The sequence below is a fragment of the Uloborus diversus genome, chromosome 9 (assembly GCF_026930045.1).
Source record: "Uloborus diversus isolate 005 chromosome 9, Udiv.v.3.1, whole genome shotgun sequence".
Taxonomy (NCBI): Eukaryota; Metazoa; Arthropoda; class Arachnida; order Araneae; family Uloboridae; genus Uloborus; species Uloborus diversus.
The window spans coordinates 21068883-21088825 of record NC_072739.1 but is presented as its reverse complement, the minus strand read 5'-3'; the positions used below and the strand labels follow the sequence as shown (position 1 = coordinate 21088825).

Here is a 19943-nt window from a genome sequence, read left to right as displayed (position 1 = left end):
GCCATTTCTATTGGTTGTAAGCTTTAACTACAACCGTCACTTATCTTCATTTGCAGATTTCCCCCATTCTCTGCGTCTCTTTAGCGAGAAGCATAGCTTGCATATTTTAGATTTGCGCCCGAATTATGAGCGTTCAGTTTCAGCCGCAGTAAATAACGCGGTTAACATTTTATGAGCGAAGCAGCCTTCCTACACCTCAACCCAGCTCGGCAGTGCCGAAGCCATAAAGAAATCTCCTTGGGGGAAAACAAAGAAAGTTTGTTGTGATAGAGATGGCGCTGGGAGCGCAAATGGTGGCTTTAGGAAAGTTTTTTGAGTTTGGTAATGAGCTAAATTTTGATGCGCATAAAAGTTTATAGTTATGTAAAATGTTGAACAATTTTCGGGCTCGGAGCTTTGGGAGTTAGAAAAGCTGAAGTAAAACTTTTGATGCATAACAGAAACGAGCGTTTGAAGAAATACGAAAAAGAAAACTAATTTCATTCATAATTTGTTTGTGATGTTCTTTATATAATTCAAACACAATCACTTTTGAAATTCATTGTAACGGTTTAATGAATAAAAAGTTTAAATGTGTTTGTTTCTATTTGAATTGTAACGACAAATGTTACGTAGAATTTTCAGACATAGCTATCCATTTTCTGCCATCTTATATTGCTATTTAGTTTCCTATGAAACATGAATGCAGTGCTGCTTTTGAATACTGGGGGGGGGGGGCACCATTCCCCAAAATATTTGGGGGGTTTTTATCACAAAAATAATACAAATGCAATGTAAATTGTTTTAAACCAACTTTTCTTTTGCTGAGTCCTGACAGCCCCCAAGATGAGTTCTCCCAAATATTTTTTTCCAACTACAGCACTACATGAAGGAATGCAAAAGAAATTTTATTCATGTATTAAATATTAAATGCACCTGGCACACGGTTTATGCAGCACTTTGATAGCAGTAAAAAAACAGCAGGAAGTTTTTTCTTGAATATATCACCTGATAATCACCTTAAAATTTCTTGATTTCAAAAAGCTTGTGAAACAGTTAATTTCATAAAAAGGAGTAAAATTGCTTGTCTTCACCATTTTAATTCTCCCTATCCTTTGATATTTTCTATGAAGTTGAAGAATAAATGCTTTAAAATAGTTAAATAAAACTAGGAAGCACATGCAAATTTACTTTAGTTATTTGAATTTTTTATTATTCTCTCCCCCAATACATCGAAAATTTTCTTTCCAATCTTATCCTTTAATATCATTAGTTAAACTAGGACTCTTTTTCATAACAAGTATGTAGTAGCATTATGTTAAAGTTAGTTGAATCGATTATTTCAGAAAGGGCGTAAGTGATTCAGTTATTGAATTAACTGTAAATAAATAAAACACGTGAAAAAAATGAATTCTTTGTAACTTCGAAGCATTATTATGGAACAATATACTGTATTTGAGCTACATTTCGTTAAATTTCTCCCTTTTTTCTTCACTAAGTCAAGCGTTATTCCGTAACTGAAGCTTTTCCTTCGAAACAAGCTGTGCGCAGCAAAATCACATTTAAGAGCGCTCAGCAGTTCGTCATGACTGTTTTAAGTCGATGAATACAAGATAGTGTACTCGAATACATTAATGTTTCCCCTAAACAATTCAGTACAGACGCTTCTGCCATATTGTTGTGAATGAAATTGTTTGAATGTTGTAAAGCGTCCTTTTTAAAATCAACTGATATTCTAACAAACTAAGAATCTGTGAATATATTACATGAATAATGTTTTAGATAATTTCATAGTTTAGTTTTCAAAATCATCAGGAAAAGTAAAGAATTGATAATACAGCTTTAGTTGTTTGAAAATATTTCCGTGCTGAAAATATTTTTTTTACGATAATTTATGTATATTAACTATGGGATTACTTTTAATAATCTTCTGTGGTTTTTCTCGAAGGGTTTGCTTCATTATTACTGCAACTATTTTACCTTTACATTTAAATGTTATCGTGAATCATAGTAAAAATGTTACATTTTACTTATATAACACAAAGTAAAGAGTTGAATAGTAACGTTCGTTAATAGAAAAATTTATGGCTTATAATGCAATAGCTTCAATCCTCCGTCACGTTTTACTATGTACTATTCAACATTTTTATAAATTTAAGTTATTATTAAGTCGAAATTAAGGTTTATAACAACATTTTTGTTTGGTCTCTTCAACTTGGCTATAAAACGGGGGGGGGGGGGGGTAAAAGTACCTAATAAATACTGAAATGCCAAGTGTTTATTTTTACTATAATTGTTATTTTTTAAAACAAAAAATGCTCATCGGTTCATGATTATTTTTTTAAACAGTTATTGTTCCGCATATTATGAGGTGATCAATTCATTTGAAATCCTGAGAATTGAATAGATACAATTTTGGCTCATTACTGTTTCATTCGTACTTTTCGCTCATAGTGGCGAAATTTGACCTTTCATTTAAATATATTTCGTATCAGTGTATTTAGAGCGGGTTTTTTCATGTGTGTAAATTTCCATTTGCAGGTACCCCTGGCTCAGCCGTGGATCCCTACCGGCCCGCCGGCCGTAGTAAGTCCCAGCCCAAGCGTCAGCAGTTCCGACCCAGACGCCGAGCCGGACGCTCCTCTCAATCTATCCAAACCCAAACACTCCCGAAACTTTTCCAAAAGATCGAGCAGGTAAGAGCATTTTGGAGTTTAAATTAGGTTTTAATTTTCAGCCAATGTTGTTGTTTCCAAAATTTTAAAAGTATTTTTTTCTGAAAGAGCATGCTTAAAAACATAGGATCTGACCATTTTTTTAAATAATTTGTTTAAGTTTAATATTTTTAAAAAAATACTTAAATCGGAGCGCTTTCATTGTTTACGGCTTCCGCCGATGACATCACAAATGATGAAATGGTGGCCAGTGTTGCCATTCACGGTCCAAAATATTTAATTCGCATCTTTACTCACGTGTATTGGCTACGATATGGTTGATAGCAAGCGTAGAGCGCAATTGTAATTCGCTTCTTGATTATCATAACGAGGAAATGCGGTAGAAAGATGCGCCATAATGCATCATTTGTGACGTCATAAAGACCACGCCTTGTTTGAAGGATCGGACATTTTAAAAAATTAATTGAAAAATAACTGTAGGGAAAATGAAAGTATTTTCTGAGTCCACGTTTTTTTTTTTTTTTTTTTTTTTTTTTGCTTATTCTATCAATTTCAGTGACAAAAAGTACTACTTTTGACTGAAGGAAACAATCCCATTACTCCTATATTTCGCAATTTGTTGCTCACCCAAATTAATTTTTGACTCAAAGCAGATTTTACGCTACGTAACACATATCCAATATAAAGAAAGAGCTTAATTCAAAGCAGTTTATGCCTTTCCATATTGCACTTCTTGATCAAATTTCAACTCAAAGAAAATATGTACTTTCAATGTGTTTCACATAGAAGTTTTATTTTGATTCAAAGTAAATTCTACGCTTTTTTGTATTGCACATCGTTTTTAAATTTCAACGCAAAGAAAAAGTTACCTACAAAGTGTTGCACATTGCAGTTGAATTTTGATTTGAAACAAATTCTACTCTTTCATATATTGCTCATGGTTGTCAAATTTCAACTCAAAGAAAATGTTACTTTTGATACGCTGCAAAGAGCAATTGAATATTGATTCAAAGTAATTCTACGCTTTTATATATTCCACTTCGTTTTCAAATTTCAACGCAAAGAAAAGGTTATACTTTGAAGATGTTGCTCATAGCAGTTGAATTTTGAATTAAAACAAATTATAAGCTTTTACACGATGGACATCATAGTCAAATTTTAAATTTAAAACAATATAGTCAAACCTCGTTATCACGACACCTTTGGGACTGTCGACAAAGTGTCGTCATAGCCAGAGCGACGTCGTAACCGGAATAGTTTTTAAAAAATCTTAATTAAACATTAGTTAACCATAAAATTAGATTTAATGAAGAAATTAAGACTTTATATTTTTTAAATTAGATTTAACTAATATAAATTTGAATTATTGGTGAATATAACAAAAATTATTCCAAAAAAAAAACCTTTTATTATTATTTTTTTTCTTTTTGATAAATTCTTGAATAACATTTGTCACACTACTTCTTCCACGAAATTACCAGCAAGAAAGAAACCAATTCAAAACTCTTTTCGCTTTTTTCCGCAATTTGATTAGATTTTGACGGCTAAGCCCCACCTTTCCCTTTCTAATCCTTTTATCCACTTTAAGAGTTGTGTTTCCGTTTTCAATCTAATGAGGAGCCCCTTGTCTCTTTTTCTCTCATGGGAGAAGCTTGTTGTGACCACCTACATCCTACAGCTTAACAAACAGTCGGACCTCCATATATCGAAGTAGCAAATTGCCGGAAAAAAAATCGATATATAGAAACGATCTTATTTTATCATAAAAATCTCCCAAAACATTAAATGTAAAGCTAATTTTCGTGCATGAAACCTAATTTTTAATTTATACGAACATCGGATTAAACGAAAGTTAATAACTGAAAAATTAACAGAAATTACATTTTTGTACCTTCATACATCTTCATTCTTCGGCAGTTCAACTTGATTCGCAACATGAGGGGATTTTCGTTTTGACAATGTGATCGAGAGAAAAGTAAAAAATCAATCTACTTAACTTGAAAGATTTTTATTGAAGCTAAAAAGACTAGGAATGATAATCAACAGACAAAAGGGAGAACTTAACTGATTTTACAGTATTACTGGTTACAACTTAGATTTCAAATAAACTTGAGGGAATTTAAGAACTCCAGAACGGAACAACGACCTATCTACACACCCCTCAAACCCAGATTTCTTATGAGTTTCTTAGCAACCTTTAGTAAACATAATTTCCTCCCCTGACCTTCATTTTTCATGAAACAAAGTCTAAAGTGGGAAAAAAAAAATCTACGAATGTCTCGAAAAAAAATTCGATATGTATAGAGATTTTTTCGATGTATAGAAACAATTTTTCTATGTAATGAACATTGAAATTTTCTGGGACGTCGATATATAGAAAATTTTGATATGTGGAAGGCTCGACTGTAGCTATGGTGTTACTCTTCTCTTGCTGTTTACCTCGTCCAGTATTGCAATCCACCTGCTTTGGATTCCTTTCTATTGTCCCTCTTGTCAAAGTCTGAAACCTGTACCTTGCAGAACTTATCTACTCGCCCCCCACCATTCTCGAGGTGTCATGTCTGATCAAATCTCTTGTCAGGGTCCGAAGTTCCTACAGCAAACATTTCCAGATGTCTTCACTATTTTACTGAACATTTTTCATTTGCAAAGAAATATTTGATCCAGACTGCGCAGCTCGAATCGTCGTCGTAACTGGAGTTGCACGAAAAAAACTGTCGTAAAATCCGGAGCCACTCAACATTGAAATTATATGGCATAAGTTCGGAACTTTGAAAAAGTGACGTGACATCCGGAGTGTCGTGACATCCGGGTGTCGCGATAACGAGGTTTGACTATTACTTTCAATATGTTTCACGTAGAAGTTTTATTTTGATTCAAAGTAAATTCTACGATTTTTTGTATTGCCCATCGTTTTTGAATTTCAGCGCAAAGAAAAAGTTACTTTCAAAGTGTTGCACATTGCAGTTGAATTTTGATTTGAAACAAATTCTACGCTTTTACATATTGCACATGGTTGTCAAATTTCAACTCAAAGAAAACGCTACTTTTGACATGCTGCAAAGAGCAATTGAATTTTGATTCAAAGTAACTCGACGCTTTTATGGGTTGCACTTCGTTTTCAAATTTCAACGCAAAGAAAAGGTTATACTTTCAAGATGTTGCGCATAGCAGTTGAATTTTGAATTAAAACAAATTATACGCTTCTACATGATGCACATCGTAGTCAAATTTTAAATTTTAAAAAAATTATATTACTTTTGACGCGTTGCACATAGCAATTGAATTTTGATTCATAGTACATTTTGATGAGTTGCACATTGCAGTTAAATTTAAATTTAAATCACGTTCGGCTTAGAAATCCTTGTTTCTTGCAATAAGGTTATAACTAAAAGTAAATTTAACTAAATAGTTTGTCGCACTTAGTAATTAGATTTCCGTTTAAATCAAAGGGAAATAACTAATATAAATAGATGCGGCTAAACTCTGTTTCAGCAGCTGAGCAGCTAAATGACACTTTTGATGCTTAAAATAAGAGGATTTTCGCCACTTCTCCTTTTTCACTTTCTCCATAAATCAACTTTTGGAAAGGGAGAGAATTGAAGAGACCATGTTCACAACACACACAAACTAATTTATTTTTCTACTCACTGACACAATAAACATGATGGGCAGCCAATTTGCCCTTTTTCCCGAATAGCGGTCGAAAGATATGCCATAAAGTTATCCCGCTATTCGGTCAGGAGGTTTTTTCCAGTCATGCCTTCACGACTGTCAATGGTCATATAACCCAGGCGCTCTCATGCATCTGTGCAGTAGGCAATCGCGGAAAGCCCCATTACGCAATTATGGAGAACCCAGTTATTAATCTTGGGATCCCTGTCAAGTGTTACGCAATGTAACCGCGTGGAGCATATAATTTCTTACAATGCTTTCATACGGGAATAATATCGTTTTGGGTGATTAAGTCCTACTTTTCCTCGATTGTAGCTAAATTTCATTTATATCAACTGTATTTTACACTATTTCATAAAATTTAATATATTGTGTAAGTCAGTTTTGAATAACAAATGATCGTTAGAATTTATTTATAGGCTTAGAATTAAAAAAAAAAAGAAAAAGAATTAAAAAGGAAAAACAAAAGTAATTTTTAAGAATAAAAACTAAACTTAAAATTAATTTTTAACTTGTTAATGACTTGTATATCTAACTGGAGGAATCAGAAACCACGAATTTCTAATGTATTATTCAATTAGCGTAAGATAAGCGTTAAAACATTGATTCCGTTTATTATATCTTGGTCACCTTCCACAGAACACGCAGGAAATTGATGTAATTTACGTTTCTATCTTATTTATACAGCAACTAGTTCACTTATCCAGTTACATAAAAAAATATGTAATTTTCCTACCGCTGGAGGATGTTTTTGTTGAAAACAATAGCAATTCTTCGTCTAAAAAATCGCAGCAAACTATGTTTGGCTTCTAGACCTATTGTTTCCAGTTTAGCAATTTACAGCAGCCCTACATGTTCTTTGAAAAGAGCAATTTTGTGAAGCGAAGTGAAGAAATTAATGCATGAGTTTTTCAGTTCCTGTTCCAAAATGGTTTCCTTTTGAATTTCTCTATAATAATGCTGTTTTTTAAAAACCTTTTTAATGCGAGTTGTGTTTTTGCTCTCGCATTATTTAAATATGCAGGAATTGTTTCAGCGCAACAATTGTTTGCCCGTTTTGAAAATATTTATAAGGATTTGCAGTTAAGTGTAAGAAAGTATTTGAACGCAGCACTGTTTGGGCAGCTTGCGTTATAATTTTATTTTAATGATTTTCATAATATTTTCAACAACATCTTGTATGTTTTGGAAATGAACTAGAGGATTGCGTCTTTGTAAAAAGGTGAATAGACTTTGGGGGAAAAGAAAAAAAATTGTTTGCACAAATTAAAGCTAGTTAAATCGTTTTTGTGTAAATGGAAAAAGACTTCAAATATTTTTAGCACGTAACTGCCATTAAAATGTTGTTTAATTAATTAGAAATGCATTTACTACAATTCTTTTATTATTTCTCAACTTTGTGGTAATACGGTGCAATTTTCCCCTGTTTGATCTTTACGCTATGTCATTAAACATACACAAAACGAAAACATTCTAAGCAATGCAGACTATTTTCTATTTCGTTTACAAGTTCATGAAATGAATAAAAGTATTTTTGTACTTAACTTTTCATGAAAAGAGGATAAGAATTATTGCTGTGTTTAAAATCGCAAAACAGTTTTTTATTTACTCTTGATGACGTAAATATTAAACTTATTCAGCATTTCGATTCAATGTAATAATCGTTGCAACCTTTTTTTGATAAATCAATAACTTGTAGTGAAATATTACTAATACCGCAAAACTTGCTTTTCATAATGAAAAAGTATACGAGTTCAAAATGAATTTAACTCGAATTTTTGAATTACAAACTTTTTATCAGCTACTTGCTTAAATAACACTTATTTTAAAACTCTGACCACTAACCTACTTTTGTTTGTGTCTACAGAATTTTCCAAAGTGATTAATTAGACAGTTAAAGCTAGATTATTCGGAAAATGAGATAAACGCCGAGTTTTGAAGAGGTGAGCTCTTGAAAATTTGAATGTACCGACTTAACGAAAATCGCGAGTGCAAAAACGAATCTTTCTTCATACGGAAGTACAAAAACTGCACAGTTCCGCTTTTGGATTTATTTATTAGTTTGTTTTCATTTTTTCAAAAATACATCCCTTTACTTCGCAACGTTAAAGAATAAATAAATAAAGTATGGTATCTAAATGAGGTGACTGAAGAATCTTTTGATTTTTACAAGTATAAACAAAAATGGCTGGTCAAAAAGAAATTGCAAAAACGCAGAAGATTTAAAACTTGATTTGTGCTATATTCAACAAAGGATTCATAGGACAGTCAACAAGTTCCTAATAAATTAATGCAAACATTTGTACAAACAAAAGGGTGCTCTTAATTTACAACTTCAATAACATTTTCACCAAAAAGTATTTCTTTGCTAATTTATTAGCTGAAGTTATAAGCTCAATGTTTTTTACCTGTTGGAAGTGCATAAATACCATGAATCACTAGAAGGTTTTCTGTCAAATTTTGAATATGAGCCGCATGTATAATTTTCACCAAATCCAAAAATAGAAGGTAGTAATACTTGACCTTTAACCGTTGTAATCTTTTATGGACTAAAGAGTTTTAAATTTAATTCATCCGTCAATTTTTAAAAAAATCACTCCAAGTTTAACAGAGGTTTGTTTTTTTCTCCCATTTTTTTCCTCTAATGGAAAACCTTGAATTTAGTTTAAAAAAAAGTAATAATATTAATAAAACAAAAATTAAAACCAGTACTGATAAAAAATCAACTTTGTACCAATTGCTGCCAAAATGACCTTCATTCGTGGTGTTTCTATTTTTACCTTCAGTTTTCTCTTTCGTATAGATATTTTTGTACGCTAATTGCAACAGAGGCTTTGCGGGAAATTATTTAAGGGGGATGTTCAGGAAAAAAAAAAGGAGCTAAATCTGATTCTTAAAAATGTAAATAGAAGCATTCGAAACTTGATTTTAATTTTACATCGACAGTCATACATGTACAAAATTGATTAGATAATGAAAATCATATTTTAAACCGAAGTCAGTAACTTTAGAGTCATTCCGCGGAAAACGGTCGTTTTGTCCCGCACTTGACAACTCTTATATTTCATTGAAAATAATACTTTAAAATATTAATGAACAATTTTTTTCTGCTTAACAAATTACAAACTAATGTGTGATTTCTTAAGCAAAAAATTTCGGCATTACCCTTTACAATTGTTACTTTTTAATGGAATATATGAACCGTCACGTGCGGGACAAAGGGCTGCCTTTTTCGTCTAATGGTCTTTTAATTTCCTGCATTTTAATATTTAACTTCAAGAACGCTTTCGTACGCCACTGAATTGCAATGCAATTTCCCCTGCCTGCTATTTCATTTAATAGCTGCTTTGCTGGATGGAAGCAACAAACGAATTTTCTTGGAGCGTCATTTCGAATGTTTCCAAAGGGAATGGGCAGAAGGTCTATAGTATACTAAATACAAATTATACCAAAAAACAGCAAAAATCAAGATCACTTGCATGAAATGGGGTTGTTTCCTTTAGTCAAAAGTACTTCTTTTAGTCACTGAAATTGATAGAATAAACAAAAAGAATAACATGGAGTGAGAAAAAAATTTAATTTTCCCAACGCTCAATTTTCAATTAATTTTTTTAAGTGTCCGAGTTTGAAAACAAGGCGTGGTCTTTGTGACGTCACAAATGATGTACTTTTGCGCATCTGCACTGGTGGTCCCACGTCATGATAATCAAGAAGCGAATCAAATATTGCGATCTACGCTTGCTATCAACCATATCGTTGTCACTACATATGTGTAAAGATGCGAATTAAATATTATGATCCGTGAATGGCATTTCATCATTTGTGATGTCATCGGCAGAAGCGTAAAACAATGAAAGCGCACCGATTAAAATATTTTTTTTAATACTAAACTTAGCCAAATTATTCAAAAAATGGTCCAATCCTATGTTTTTAAGTATGCTCTTTCAGAAAAAAAAAACACTTTTAAAATTTGGGAAACGACCCCATTGCAGTAAACTCATTTGTCTGGACCCTACTAAGCCGGACTTCGCTTAATCCGGGCACAGTCATCCATATGTACATATTGTCTTCAATAAAAGGCCGGTAGTGTGGTCGTATTTTGTAACTTGCTCTTATGCAGTTTCATATTTTACGCTCTTGAATTTAAAACGCAATTTTTATTGTATGCAGTAGTAGTTTATGTACCTTGACTCAGGTTGTAGGTTATTTTGTTTAATACGTCCTGTCATTAATTCGAACGACTTGGATCCCTGCATGAAGCGAAGGCCTCGCATGAAGTCAGTGCTCATAAAAGCAGTGCTGCCATCTGTTGTCGAAATATGAAACGAAATATTACATCACTTTTCAAAGTAATGTGATTATTTTTAGTTTTAATGCTTTTAACAATAGCAATAACAAAGAAGAACCGATTTCAGATATAATTAACTAATGCTATCTATTTGTTTTTATCGAATCATACTGATTTAAAAAAAAATGAATTGAACAAGAGCTCACAAAAATCTGACACGGATTCCTCCTATAATAAATTCCAGTACACGCTCCTGGAATTTAAACTTTCCTTCATTACTGGACTCATATGAACAAAACACTATGTTTTTCTCACAAGAATTCAAAGACTCATAAAATGTATCCCCGACGAAGACTGACTATTAAAATGGTAGTAGTAGATGACCCTTAAATTCGTTATGTAACTGGGTATAGCTTCAATTTTCTCACAGCTTACAAGTCTAGCTCTTAATCCTGCATGATGAATGACACAAAACATTGAATTTCATGATGTTGCATTAAATTTTGAGCATTCAAATATATTAGTTTTGTCAATAAGTAAGACACAAACATTCAGAATTTTAACTACAACCCGCTTGTTCTTTATTGATTTCAGGAGTCCTCCTAGCGAAATGAAGATGCAAGATGGCGAAGGCAGGTTTTCGCCAACTGCTCTTCAGCACCATCAGAGGAATCAGACCCTGGCGGCAGAAATGGCAGCAATGGCCCACATGATGAGGGGCCACGCAGGCATGCCGGTGAGCATCATAAAATTCCTAAAAACATCGTATTGAAAGATGCTAGACTTGATGCCTCTAGCATCAGAAAATCTATTGGCACTAACTAGTAAGTTAATTCATAGATGGCTCCACTAAAATTGGATTAAAGTGGTGCCATCTATGAACTAACTAAATATCCAAAGCGGTAGATTGCCACCTAAATTAAATACCATTTCTTTTGTTCATTAAAAAACGCCAGACTACCTATATAGCCAGCTTTTTATAAAATAGTTTATGTTTATCTTTTCTTGGTCATATAATTAAAAATCGTTCATTTTCTTTTCTCTCCAACTATAGATGGCGCCATCACCTTACCTACCGGTCCCATATCCAACAATGCCAATTCACATGAGGCCACCAGGTGTCATTACTCATCAAGGTAAACATATGCTTCAATAAATATTTCAACCTTTAACACATAAATTACAAAATGCATAATCGGTTCAAGGAGTCATTCAGTAAATTGCTATTATAAAATGTACTTGTCATTTTCAATTTTGGAATTTCTCCAAAGCTAATGAAGTTAAATCTTTGAAGCTTAACGCCCAGGGACGGATCCAGAAATTTTTGTCAGGGGGTCCAGTTTCAATGGACAAATTATCAGTTAAGCAAGTTTGCCCATCCCTCCATGGGTGATGGAGCACCCCTCACATGCTGGGGCACTCCCCTCACCCCCAAATGAGACAAAAAACCTTTCAAATTGCCACCCCCTCCCTGCTCCTAAAACTTCCAATGGTGCAACTAACACCATGGATCATATTCTCTCAAATTTTTATAAAATGCCCCTTTCTTTAGGCAGACAGGTTGGTTATGTTGGAAAAAGCACGCACACACACACGTCTTTTGAGATGGAAGAGTGCTTTGAAAAACGCTAAGTTCATCAGAGATAATTATTCTGTTGAAAATGAACAAAAAAACTCAAAATAGCAGTAGACCAGTAAACAAACCCAGTCAATCCTTTGAATTATGATGCGCTGAGAAGAAATATGTTGCAGATCCAAGAAAAAAAAAGATTAGCATTGATTCCATGTACTATTTTTTTCAATCTAAAAAACGGAACTTTAAAAATGATCATAATAAAATTCTTGTCACAGGGGGGTCAGCTGACCCTTTGACCCTCCCCTGAATCCACCCCTGTTAACTCATGATATAAATTAGAGGTCCATAGTCTAAATGGTTGTCGTTTGATGTTGCAGATAAGGTGAAGGACAGCCTGTCTCCTCCGATTCCAAGCAGCCACATTCCCCAGCACGGCGGCGCCTTCCAGAACTTCAACCTGCACATGTACCTCCAGTGCATGAACCCTCACGAACCCTGTGATATTGCCTCTCCGCCCCACATGGAATCCTCCTCGGACAAGAAGCACGATCCACACCTTGCATCCTCGCCAAGTAAGTTCATTTCTTCATCATGCAGGGTTACCACAAATAATTCCTTCATTTCTTAACTCTATACGTTCAACGGTATTGAAAGAACAGCGATGTGAAATAAGAGAAAATAAACTTCAAACTCGGAAAGTTTCGGAATTTTGTTAACCCGGGTACATCACGAGTGCATTAGTTCGTAAAATGGCGACAAAGCAAGAAAGAAGTTTTTATTTGCTAAAATTTTAAAATAGAAAAAAAAAAACAGAGTTTTGGCTGTTTGTTCAGTAAAAAGGAACGAGATGCAAGCAGCGAGGACCAAACCTAAGATCCTTCCATTCACAGACCGATTATCTAACCTCTACACCTGTTGGGGTTGGGACTTGACAAGAGGGCGGGAATGGAGAATTATATGCTTGGTGTTGCAATTAACGTTGTAATCGCTTACTTTTACCGGTTAAATTCACAGTTCAAATTTTCTGTATTGTAAACACTCCATTTTACAGTAATATTAACCATAAAATGTTCCTGAATTTTGAAGTGTAAGCTATGTGAGCACACTAAAGAGCTTGTAAATGTACTGTACCTCCATTACCAAAAGTGTTAGAGCTCAGAGATCGCATTCACATGCAGCAATGATGACCATTACCAGAACAATGCGGCACAGTGTTTGGAACTAGTCACTCTACCACCAGGAGAGGTGTGTCGAATGACCCAGGTTTAGCACATCGAACATTTATAGAGAGTACGCAAGAAGCTTCTACTATTTATAGCTTTTTTTGCATTTATCATCGTTGTACATGTAATACAATACTTTAAATGCCTTTTGAAACGAATGGATCATTTGCAGCTACCCTGAACATACACATCTTCCATTTTGTTACCAAAGGAAGCCAGTGCTCCATAGCATTTGTAGGAATGATGGTTTTTAATAGCATGGCTGCAGCCACGCTATTAAATTAGTTCGTATCGTACAGGTAGTTCTCAAAATAATGGAAACACCTGTGAATAAAAGGGGCATTTTTGAATGCGCGTCGAAAGTAAGAAAGAATAAAACTAGATATCTGGGTTTTTTTTATAAATAGTAATGTTTGTATTCTGATAGTATGTGGTGGCTTAATGGAAGTTTTGGAAGTCTTGGACTTTTTTCAAGCGCATGAAATGTCGGACCTCTCACATTTTAACAGAGACCAAATTGTTGGGGCACGTCAAGCTAGAGTAAGTGTAATTGAAACATCTCAACTTTTTGGCGTTTCTAGAGGTACAGTATCTAAAGTCATGACAGCATAAGCACAGCGCGGTAAGACAAGCTGTGCAAAGCAAAATAGTGGGCGGAAAGAGAAGCTCAGTGAAAGAGGTCGACGGGTGTTGAAGCAGACTTTAAAGTCCAAAAAGCGGACAACAGCAGCAAAAGTGACCACAGAACTCAATCACCATCTGGATTCACCATTGTGAGTGATTAGAGTTAGAAGGGCACCTTTTTAACAGAACATTTACGACAGAATAGCGATTCTCAAAAATTTTTCAAAGTGTTTCCATTATTTTGATAACTACCTGTATATTATAACAGTCGAAATTGCTTTCCGGTAAATGACAAGTACTGAGTGGAAGTGGAAGTGCTGACACAAATAAAGACAATTAACAAATATAACCAAACTGCGACGATTTGTTTATTCCATATTACATCATAGCGCGGTGAACTGTACAAGTCGTAGCTCTTTGGAATAGTTACACGAACGTCATTTTTTAAAGTTAAATAAACAGCCAATGAGCCATCGACGGACAATATGAAGGCTTGTTCCTTTAATTATTTAGAACTAATAAGAAAAGCAATTAGTAGCCATCAGCGCTATAAAACCAGTATTGCTGTTGAGTCTTTTTAATTGCCTTTTGTTTGCCACAGGCTCATTCTAAGTTTGTTTTTTTCCATTTTAGACAAGATGGTGGGTGCGAAAATCATCCGCCAGACGAAGAAAGAGGGCGAATCCAAACCACACATCAAGCGGCCTATGAACGCTTTCATGGTGTGGGCGAAGGACGAGAGGCGGAAGATACTTAAAGCGTGTCCAGACATGCACAATTCCAATATATCCAAAATCTTAGGTGAGTGTTTTCATACCACTGCTGTTTGTGTGAAGCAGATCCCCCCCCCCCCTTCCTTTGCAATTTAAGCAACTATTAACATTTTCTTAAGCAAAAAAAAGCCTCATCTTCAAGGTCCCCATGGAAAATTCTCAAAACTAATCTTTTAAACTTCCTTTGAAGATGCTAAGAAACATAAAATCTCTACGTCAGAATGCTGACAAAAATATTATTTCTGCATTTCAATGATGGAAAGTTTTATTTCTTAACGGGATTCAACCAAAGCCAGTCCAAATAAACTACACAATCTGCGCGTAAACAAATACCTTGTAATTAAAGAAGACTTTTTACTTTCAACTCTACTAACACATTTCAGTTGTTTCCTTCTGAATTACAAAACCTATCGGCCAGGTAATTCATTTCGCTAGTAATATAAAAACCTGCGTATCGTATATCGACTATATAATATTCAGCTAATAATATTCATAATTTTTGCTAACATTTCCCATAGCCTTATAAGACAGCTATTTATTACATAATAGATAATGCCATCAGCCATCCCATCGGCAACATACTGCACCCACATTCGCAAAGGATGGCGTGGGCGTATAACAACAAACAGCATGCGGCAACAAATGAAGGGTACAGGGGAAAAACCCAGTCAGTCAGCTTTTACAAAAAAAAAAATAATAATAATAATAATAAGGATGCAGTGTAGTGGTTGCTGAAGTTTCCTTTTCGAATACTGGCGTGTGCAGGTAAACGGCAGTATCTGCAGAAATGAGTTTTCGAGATATTTGAAGAAATGTGTTTTGGATTCAATATTAACCATAGGAAAATCTTGGAATTAGACGTTTTTTTCGCGCCCTTTTTTCAGCGGAAACCAAATAAGCGAGCTGGTACAATAAAGATAACGTACAATAGATGACAAAAATGCAAAAAAATGAAAAATGAAAATTTTGCAGTTACTGCCCTTTACCTGCACACGGCAGAATACTCTATCACCTTTTGACTAAACTCCATAAGTCAGCTGAAATATTTGTTCAAAAATAGATGGTACTGGGGAGGGGGGGGCCATTAGTCGAGCATTTAAATGCTTTTTTTCTCAAAATTAGCTTTTCTTGACTGACGGGGTTTTCCCCCTGTACCCTTCAAATTAATAAGTCGTCACAGTGCCTCGAAGGATTGAGACGATCGCGTGTCCGAGCAAATCGCTCCCCCCACTGTCAGACCTTGCTGTCAACTCAATAATAAATGCTGGATCGGACAGCTTGCCTGACCGCCTCCACACGCATGTCGTTGGCACTGAGGCTGAATCGGGATTCCATGCTGAAGATCACACTCTTCCAGTAAGTCACAACCCAGCCAGCCTGAGTAAATGGAGTAAGCTCTTCAGAAAGGATCCCAATATTGAAGAACACCCATTAAAATATTTTTAAATTGGTTTGCTTGTTTCATTGCGATGTCTGCTCATCGTTCTAAGTGGATCGCTTCAATTTTTCAGGTGCGAGGTGGAAAGCGATGACAAACAATGAAAAGCAACCCTACTACGAAGAACAGTCTCGACTGAGTAAGCTGCATATGGAGAAGCACCCCGACTACAGGTACAGGCCGAGGCCCAAACGAACCTGCATCGTGGACGGCAAAAAACTCAGAATCTCCGAATACAAGCAGATGATGAAATCCAGGAGACAGGAGATGCGAACTTTATGGTGAGTTCTGTTATATTAAATTAAACAGTTCTTTTGTTTGTACCTCAACGGCAGAATAACGTATTCACATTCTCACTACTTTATTGTAGGAAGGCGTAAAACGTTTGTATGGTGCATACAAAGGTTGAGACTCACGGTCTCATAACTCTGGTGTCTTGGTCATGCTTTTGATGCTATGACTATGAAAAATACGGATTAGCAATTGTAAAACACTTAAAGATAAGCTACTTGGCTCATGGCGGAAATTTTTAAGCCATGATGCAAGCGTATAAACGATATTTTCCATTTTGTGTCCAATCAACTCTTATCTCTCTCTCTCCAACTTCGGCCTTCAGTAGAAAAATTATGCCAAGTCAACGGAATATTATTAGCTATGACTGCTTCAAAAAATAAGCAATTCATTCGCTCGGAAATTAAAAGTGCCTTTGTAAGATAATTCAAGTATCTCATCTGTAGCAATTCCAAAGAAAAAAAAATAAGAAATAAAATTTTTAAAAAGAAGCCCTTCAATTACCAATCTTGAATTTGATTAAATTAAAGTGTATAACTACATTACTCGTTTGACAAAAACTTTTTTGTAATCCACGTCGAAAATCCGGTTGAATTAAACAGAAAAACTCTCGAACAATTATTCTTAAATATTTTCATTTAATCTAATTTTTTTTTTAACTTTATTGTTCCATGAGAAATTGATGATAATTAACAGTAAAATTTAATTTTAATACCTTTGATCAAATGGTGGCCAAAAGTGTAGTCCCAAAAGATTGCTTATTAATAGAAGCAGGTTTTTTTTTTACGGGCAAAAGTTATTCCCTTTATAACAGTTTTCTGCTTTAGCGGTATCAATGAATTTTAGTTTTTCTACAAAAACCAGAAATTTCCAAATGTGACTATTTCTGCATTAACACATACTTTTTTCTCTGCAGGTATCGTGATGGTGGTCTAGGAGTGATGGATTCTCCCACGATGGTCACGCCCACTTCATCCCTGCTTGCAATGCCAAATGTTCCAACGAGTTCCAGCGAGACGACCAACTCTTTGGGAATGAAACTCCCTCCCTCAAACGGCTCTCTGGAGTCCCACCTGATGTCTCCAGGTCCTCTATCCCCAGAGCGAAACTCTCCGGCCCCTCCTCCTACCTCAGCATCGCACCCCAGAATCAAAACCGAAGACCACAGCAGTTCGATATCCATGGAGACTTCGACATAGAGTCGCCTGAGAATCCTCGTTGAATGTGTATATCTCTAGCATTTATCCATTTGGTGGATCCAGTTCAGAGATTTCTTTTCGTCTTGCCACAGAGGTCATTGGGTCAAGTGTAAATAAGTGTAATATTGGAACTATGTGTCACAAGTGTACAGAAAGGACTTCATTTCATGCCGTGAAAGACTTTTTCCATGAAGAAATGCGGAAAATTCTATTACTCACGCGGGATTGGTGGAAATCTCGCAGTCAAATTCACACATTCGATTGTGGACCAAAACGTATTATTTTAGATAATATCCAACTTTTAAAACGCCAAAATTTTAATACTCTTTAATAGACATGATGAATTTAAGTGTTTAAGGGTGGTCGCTGAATCAACTATTCCAACAGAGATATTATCATTCGAAACCTTACTGTTTAGAATTTTACTTCAAAATTATATTCTAAAAAAGAAAATGGCATTCGAAAGTAAGGTTCCCAAATAGCAAAAATATTAACTAGTACTTCAATTTTAAAGTTTTTGCAACAGTGGATGGTGCTGATGCTTCATTTTAATAGTATTTTATCAATAAGACCTATCAAATTTTGTTACTGACATTACCAAGTCAGCTACATGAACCAAAAGTAAAAATTGTACTTTTAATTTTCGTATTGATGCTACTGTTGCAACTTTTTTATTAGTTCCATATGCAAACAATAATAATAATAGTAATGAAACAATCTCTTTCAAATAAATAAATTAATTAAGCATTAAGTTAGGCGTTTTTTCAGCAAAATTAAACAACAACATTCTAATAAATCCAAGACGACCACATTGAAAGGTTGCATGGCAATAGTCCTAAATGGAAGCAAACAAGTCTTTAAAAACACAAAGCGTAAAACGAATTATTAAAATAGAAAAGTATCACATATTGTTAAAAGAAAGGCTCAATTTCGTAGTCTGGACCAGTGTACCACAAAATGGCGAAGAAATACTTCTGTGGTAATACATTGGATCTACATTTCTCCTCTAGCGCAGCGTTTGTTTTGAACTTACATAACAATTATTGCGTTGGTTTTTGCATTTATATTTAGACTGTTTTTGAGTTGTAATTCTTAAGGAGTGAAATTTTTCTTTTTCTTTTCAAGAAGACAAAACCCCGAAACTTGTACAGACAAGCAAATGCATGCAGTGTCGATTTTATTTCACAGAATGCAACCGATTCTGTTGTTGGCCAGTTTATTGCAAAACACAAAGGGCATTTTAGACTCGAACCAGATGTGAATTGCCAAAGGAAGAAGCCCCAATACCTGAACCTATGCAGGCTTTCGAATTCAATGTGCAAGTACAACTGCTCAATGTCAACTACCTTCTAGTCTGTGATTCAATCATCTGTTGCAGAGTACTTTTTTTTTCTGTTTTTGTAACAGTATTATCGGACGAAGCAAAGGTGGTTTTTGTTTCATCACCGGATTTGTACAACGTACTCTTTTTGTTGTTTGGAACTTGAATATTTAGAGCTCATCAAAAAAAAAAAAAAAACTAATGAAAATAAACCACTTTTGTGAATACTGTAGCTATGTTTTGTTCTTTCTTTGAAGTCTTTTGATTTATTTATTTATTTTGTTGAAAACAAAATAATTTTATTTATTTTGTTGAAAACAAAATAATTTTATTTATTTTCTTGAAAACAAAATAATTTTATTTATTTTCTCGAAAACCTGTCCGAGGTGGCCAGTCGGTGGATTTTCAAGATGCAGAAAATCATCAGCGCCCATGGCGTATGATTATGCGGCATATGAAAGATCTATTGGGGTGTTCGTTTGGCTTAGAATATCACTCGGCAAAAATTAAATTCCTAGTGCAATTTCGCATCAAAAGAGAGCCCGGGTGCCTCCATATGGTGGAAACTGGGCGTCAAAAAACTACTACTGTGGCATGCATCAGGGACTTAATGGTGACAAACGAAAGACTGATGCATTGTTGGGGAGCGCACTAAGTCTGGTTATGGCACAGATGCCTCGCCTCTTGAGGTTGGTCTCCTAAACAGCCCCATTGGAAAAAAAAAAAAAAAGTTGAAAACTCAAAATTAGCGTATTAAAGCTCGACTATGGAGACATAGCGGGTGAACTGGACGCGAAAACGAACCGCTTCATTTTGTAATAGGTAGACTCAGCGAGAACGCGCAAGCAGTTAAGTCTAGGCTTGCCACACGTCCTAGTCTT

The 19943-nt window shown here is 34.8% G+C and overlaps 1 protein-coding gene across 1 annotated transcript in view; it reads left to right on the top strand.

Annotated features, from left to right (window-relative positions):
- The window catches only part of LOC129229344 (transcription factor SOX-13-like), a 145188-nt gene extending 125902 nt beyond the window's left edge, over window positions 1–19286 (top strand). The window contains 7 exon segments of the mRNA XM_054863634.1: window positions 2521–2675; window positions 11212–11353; window positions 11672–11753; window positions 12571–12765; window positions 14674–14841; window positions 16325–16532; window positions 17459–19286. Of these exon segments, the coding sequence (XP_054719609.1) occupies window positions 2521–2675; window positions 11212–11353; window positions 11672–11753; window positions 12571–12765; window positions 14674–14841; window positions 16325–16532; window positions 17459–17741 (1233 nt within the window). The 3' untranslated portion in view covers window positions 17742–19286.
- The last annotated feature ends 657 nt before the right edge of the window (window positions 19287–19943 follow it).